A 6,642-nucleotide genomic window follows, 5' to 3' on the forward strand; every position below is an offset into this window, starting at 1 on the left:
TATCACCAACCCATCCGATCCGAACCAAAAGCGTTTACTTTGTTTTCTCTTTTTGTGGGGTTTGGCTTTATTCCAGGGTGTCCTCTACACATTACTAGGTTTCAATAGTTGAGTAGAAGTACAGTTATAATAGAAAGTAATGTTTAATAAGGTAAGTAATATTAAGCAATACATTTACGCGCGAGAACTGCCGCACCCTAGCTCTCGCTCTTCCTCTTCCACTATCTTTGTCTCTCTGGTCAAGGGGAATCGAACTATTTTGTTAGCTTACATTTTGATAAACAAAAAAGGGTGGCTTCTGATCCTTAACGTTATTCATATTCCTACGTAAATGGGAGCGCCTCAAGCTTTTCCATAACTCTTTGACCTCTTTCTTCAACAATTAATTTTTGGGCATAAAATGTTTAAAATAAAAAAAAAACGAGAAGGGACGTGTGAGACGCTTCTTACGCGTCACAACTTTTATACCCGGCACTCAGTACTACATCTGCACCTTAGCTGTTATTTGTCAAATTTTAAATTTTTCTTCATCTGTCAGCTACATCAACAACACTACTCACACCAACACGCTCCTTTAGCTCGCCGCCCTTCCCTAGACCCACACACTGTGCAGAGGCACACAAAAAAAAACAAATATCAGGCAGAGGCCGAGTGAAGCAGAGTGTGAATGAGAGAATGTGAAAAGAACAACAAAAGCTGCGGGACAGGGTGGATTTAGTCACTGCAAATTAATTTCTTCATTCTGGCTATAATAATGATCCAATCGGATGCCTATTTGGTGATCTGATAGATATATTCAAAATTGTAGATTTGGGAGCTTTTCGCCCTTTTGCGTGAGTGTGAGTGTGAGCATACAGCAGTCCGGATGCAAAATTTGGTGACTCTAGCTCTTATAGTCTCTGAGAACTAGCCGAAAAACAAGACGGACGGACGGACAGACAGACATGGCTCTATCGACTCGGCTATTGATGCTGATCATGAATATATATACTTTATGGGGTCGGAAACGCTTCCTTCTGTGCATTACATACAACCGTTATTCCCCACAAATAAATATACCCTATTTACTTATCGAGTACCGGGTATAATTAGATGTATTTCATTATACCTATATTAATATATATGTAAATGTAACTCAAGATTTGTGGACCTCTCGCTCTGCTCGCTGTTTAATCACTCTCCTACCCGCCACGAAAACGGCATCAGAATATAACGAAAATTGTACATAGTTAAAAGGGATTTGATTGTCGCCGCCTGGTGGCGGGAGGGTGATAGAGCTATACACTTGTCCTTTCATCCATCCTTTCGCTTGCTAATTTCTACTCCTGTTCCTTTGCTTTCTCTTGCTTATGTATTTTTCTTTCGCCTCACATCCGAGACCCCATACTCATTGTCATCGTCGTACTTCTTGACTGCCTCCTGTTTGATAACAACGTAATGCATTGGTGAAACCATCAGTGGATCCACCTCGAACTGCAGCTGATCGTTATGATCGTTGTGGTTGTTCAGCTGCTGTCGAGGGTGCCGCCGCCGCCTCCGAGGGTTCGTCGGCCGCCAATTGTCATCACGTTGCTGCCAGCTCTACTTCATGTCGCGCCGACGCTTGATGCTGCCATCGCACGTGGGTAAATGGCGCTGCAGGAAGCCCTCAAAGACGAACTTGCGGCCGCAACGTTCGCACGAGAACTCGCGCTTCTCCTCCACCATCTGCTTGTGCTGGCGAAGTGCCTCCGCATTCGAGTACTTGTCGCGGCAGCTGTCGCAGGCGTAGCGCCGCTTCACCTGTCCCACATCGAACACGACGGTGAAGTCCTCGTTGCAGAAGGAGCAGTTGAATTCCTTCACCACGACCTTCTTGCCGCCATGCTGGGCGGCCAGGGAGACGGCCTCGGCCTCCAGCTTGTCCTGATGCTTGTGCGACTCCATGTGGGCGTTGAACTTCTGCTGATCGATGAACTTGCGATAGCAGCGGGTGCAGCGGAACGGCTGCTCCCCGGTATGGCGCATCATGTGCTCCTTGAGGTAGGCCACCGAGTTGAATACCTTGCTGCAGACGGTACACTTGCGGTCCTCGGGCGAGATCTCGTTGCGCTGGCGCAGGCAGGCGCGCATATGCAGCTTCAGGGAACCGGCGGCGCTGTAGCAGTTGCCACAGTTGGGGCAGTAGAAGGTCTTGTTGCGCACGTCTCCCTCCAGGCTGTGGTCAATGGTGCCCTCGAATACAATCGAGGCGCCACCCTCCTCGTCCTCCTCCTCGATGCCCTCGTGCTCAAAGCCCAGAGTCTCTTCACCCTCATCCTGCTCGACCTCTTCCTCCAGCTCCTCCTCATCTTCCTCACCCTCACCCTCACCATCGTCCTCGCCCTCTTCCTCGTGGTGGCCGCCACGAACGCTGGGCACAATGCGTAGAATTGTGTGCGTGCCGTCGCCCTGCTCGATGGTCTCCACCTCCTCGACGGTGCTGTTCTCCACCAATTGCTGCAGCGTCACCGCGTGCCCGTTCTCATCGATAATCACCTCATGGCGATCGTTCATGGTGATCACCTCCGTCGCCTCGGCGTGGTCCACCCCACCGGTGGTCGTGTAGGAATATGTGTAGTGTTGTCCGTCGACACTTTCGCCATCCTCCGACTCCGATTGTGTGAGCACGGGCACTATTTCCTCCTTGATTACAGGCGAACTGTCGCTGGATATGCTCGGGAACTTGCGCTTCGAGGGCATTATGTTGTGCGGCGTCTGGGGCCCTTTTCGATTTGCTCTTTTGGCGTGTGTGTCTCGCTGTGCAGCGTGCAGTGTGTGGCGTGGCGTCAGCGCCGCCTCTCCTCTCTTCACCACACCTCCCTCCTTCACAACGACAGAGCCACACGAACGTTTTAATGCGCCTTTTAATGTAGTTTCTCAGCGAATTTCGTTGCCGGGTTTCTTTTGGCGCGTACTGCGATATGTAAAATTTTTTCTTACAATAGTCAACACTTATTTTTTTGCGAGATTGGGTAGTTTTTTCCTTCTTTCCGACTTTATCAATTGTGGCAACTTCGTACCCAAGATGGTGGACATGGCATGGTCTGGCCGAATGTGTGCTGGTATTTTTGTCGGGCATTTTTAGTGCGTTTTCAATTGTTTATCGATCTGGCCAGCGAGCACTGACAAATGGCAGCCCTGTTAACCAGTCGCCGTTCGGGGGGCTCAACAGCTACGTAGCGGCTACGTCAATTTGAGCGGCTTGATTCGAATTTAGAGTAAATTTTGTATTTACTTGCTGGCGGCACTTTAACTATATAATTAATAAATGTGGCCTTATGATTGTAATGAATAAATCACTTAATATGTTTGATTTGAGTCATATTTAATATCTTGAGCTGGAGATCTTTCAAACCTGACAGTGATGCCCCTTAATCCAGGGAACATCAGCGAGAGCCTTTGCAACACTGCTCTAACATCTCTTATTATAAATAATTGCATGCAGTTTTGTGATTTTGCAGTTTGCATGGCATCTCACATCTCGTATAAACGTGCGATCCATTTGGGACATGCCTCTGCCCTGCCCTGCCCTGCCTCCTGCCCCCTGCTCCCCTGAGATACTCAGATGTCATGCCTTTTGGACTATTTTCACTGCTGCTTTTGTCACGTCGCCAAAACCGTTTTGTGGGTGGTGCTGCGGTGTGGTGGGTGGTGTGATGTGGGAAATGTTTTTATCGGCCATTAAAGAAATTCGCCAGCGCCTCATATCTATAAATAGTGTCGAATTGGCTGCACTTTAGATGCTGTTTGCATTTGTTTACCCCACACGTTTTTTTATTTTTTAGTGTGCAATTTTCTTCTGTTGTTTTTGTGTTTTTGTGTCATTCATTAACCAGGCGTCACTTCTTTGGACCCGTCAGATTACAACCTTGAACCAATTATTGACGATTGACGACGACTGATGAACGACATCCCATCCCTCATCCCCCTTCCCTTTCCCATCACCCACCAATTTCATCCCACAATGTAGAAACGTAGAAATAACTTCTGGGGTTGAGTCAGCCAGACAAGAATTTCCACACATATTGCAAGTTGGCGTGGAAAATTTTGTAGATCGGAAAAGCCACGGAATGGTAATGACCTCGCTAATGGGATGGGTTACGTATGCACACAGGGATGGCGGTGGGGGTTGGGGAGGGGAAGTCTCTCATGCTCTCCTGTCTCGCTCTTTAGCGTCATAAAAAGCGCCGTTAGATGGCAATCCAAATACTGAAAGTCCACTAGAGTTTTGCTGCCGTCAGATGGGTGTTGGATCGAAAGTCAAGTTTATACTCGAGAGTGAGAACGTGTCCCATAATATCAAAGCTGACAAATATCAATTTGTACCTAAATGAATGAATGGCAATTGCAACAATCAAAGCAACAAATGCACATCTAAAAAAATATATTTAAAATAAATGATTTTAATGGAGACGACATTCGGCATACAATACCCAAAAAATAGAATGGGAATTTGATTTTCACAAATTGATTCTTTTTAATTCTTTGCAATGATATTTAATTATATTATATGTATGTATAGTTTTCTGTTTATAACATGCTAATCAATGCGGATTGCGGTAGGTAGATAAATATTCAACTCGTGTTACACTCGTGTAGTCGTATTGCACTCTTTGTTGTATATTATCTCAAATTTTTCGCGACGCATTGACGTTGCCTGCAAGCAATTTCACAATTCCTACGATCATTGTACACTTGATTGAGGGTGGTGGGAATTGGAGGAAATAACGGAATAGAATCATGTGTGTTATAGAGCCAAAACCAGGCACTTACATAAGCCCATCGGCATGACATCGAACCCCAATGCCAGATGCACACCCCACCTTCCATGCAACCATCCAAAGTTTCTGGAATCTTCTTCTCTAGTTTCGCTTAGAATTTCATATCTGAATGCAACTTATCATTTTTTGGAGCACGGTACGCGTACATACAAACGTGCCAGACTGGAAGGAGAATTCTTTCTATCCAACGAATGGAAAACACTTTCTTCCATTTGGGCATACGATCACCCAAGTCTTCAGAGGGAAAAAAACCTTGTTGCTGGCAAGCATCGGCATCAGCATGCACGTTTCTGCATTTTGAAGTCAGGGGACGTCACCTGTATTTGCCGTTTAACCCACTCTCCTCTGTACCGCTCTCTCTCTCTCTCTCTCTATTTACATTCCACCGGCACCTACGGGCTGTGACAGAAGCTCAATGTCCAATCACATACATACATACATATGTATGTATGTATCTGGACATGCATTGTACGTTCCTATGTACGTATGTACGTATGTACATATGTATGTATGCTCATATCGTAGGCTCTATTTCCGCAATGCAATTCTTATCGATCAAATTTACGTTTCTCCGAATAGAACAGCTGTTGGGGTAGGGCCTAGCCGGCGCCGTTAGAAAGGGGGGAGACACGCAATCAAAATACACTCATGAGCGAGTGGAATTTTCCATTGCAGTTTTTTGTGCAAATGCTGTGTGCCGTCTTTAACCCCACAATGGCATCCTAAACATGCATATGCATCTACATTTCCTTCGAATAAATTTTTAAAAGCTTGTTATCTAATAATACATATCTTGAATTTGCACTTGAAGTTTTTTGGTATGAGCAAAAATTGAATAGTTTTTTTTCTATTATTTTCTTTTTCATTCTTTCATTTTTTCATTTTTATTCAAATAAAATGGAAAATATTAGGACTGCACATATGTATGTACATATGTATAAATTATGGTGTTACACAGTGCGGAATGTTTTAATTTATTGCAACAGTATAAAAATTCAAAAATTGATGCAATTGGGAGTTGAGTTCTGTGATTTTCACTTTTGGCACACCCATAATTTGCAGTTACGTACCAGAACGACCCCATGGGCATGTATGGGTTTAATTGCAGTCTCTCCACCGCTCGCTCGTCCCTCTCCCTTCCCCTACGACCATTAATGCTAATGGCATGCGAATGAATGAACAAAGCGGGGGATGCGAGGAAGAGAAAGAGCGCCAGTGTGACTGTTGACGTCTCTGACTGTCGGTCCCACTCACCCACTGACTCACCTTCTGCTCGTCTGCTTGCTCACTCACTCACTCACGTCACATTAAATTGCAGTCAGCGGACAGCGGCGGCGACATCGTCAGCGTTTGTTCTCATTGATTTAGCTTTGTTCTCGCAAATTTTGCTTGTTATGCTAATGTTGTTGCTGTTGTACTGCCAAATTGCCAACAGCAAGAAAGAATGAGAGACAGATGAGTGTAGAAGAAAGAGAATTGTGGAGGGCGACGGAGACTGGTGGGAGAGTGAAATTATGCACTTGAAAAGCGGTGCTGAGCGAGAGAGCAACATGAGGATTGCAAGGTGTGCTTATGCTGGGTGCGGAGTTCTACTTTCCTCTCTCCCGAGCTATCTATCTAATATGATTGCGTCTGGTGGTGCCAACCAAACGCCTCTTTGTTGAGAATGCATCACCCTTGCATTATTATGCATTTCGTATGCAGGTATAGCAGAGTGTAATATAGAGAGAGAGAGTATCTGAGTAAAGCGTGAAGATTTCATTGCATGTTAAGTTTAAAATTTATTTTAATTTAGATTCAACTTAAAGTTATGTAGAGGACATAAAAAAAAATTTAAAAA

General features: G+C 45.1%; 1 protein-coding gene across 1 annotated transcript; it reads right to left on the reverse strand.

Annotated features, from left to right (window-relative positions):
* Positions 1-733: 733 nt before the first annotated feature.
* On the reverse strand, positions 734-3,064 carry LOC117581020 (zinc finger protein 572). Its single transcript, XM_034267846.1, has 2 exons — positions 1,506-3,064; positions 734-750 (listed from the first exon to the last, which is right to left on the reverse strand). Exon 1 carries the CDS (start codon positions 2,719-2,721, stop codon positions 1,582-1,584), a length of 1,140 nt encoding a protein of 379 aa, XP_034123737.1. The 5' UTR covers positions 2,722-3,064; the 3' UTR covers positions 734-750; positions 1,506-1,581.
* Positions 3,065-6,642: the final 3,578 nt, after the last annotated feature.

The sequence above is a fragment of the Drosophila guanche genome, unplaced genomic scaffold, assembly GCF_900245975.1.
Source record: "Drosophila guanche unplaced genomic scaffold, DGUA_6, whole genome shotgun sequence".
NCBI classification, from domain to species: domain Eukaryota; kingdom Metazoa; phylum Arthropoda; class Insecta; order Diptera; family Drosophilidae; genus Drosophila; species Drosophila guanche.

Bases quoted from the DNA above. Each gene is read 5' to 3' on its own strand.
- LOC117581020 (XM_034267846.1), bottom strand. From the start codon at position 2,721: ATGCCCTCGAAGCGCAAGTTCCCGAGCATATCCAGCGACAGTTCGCCT.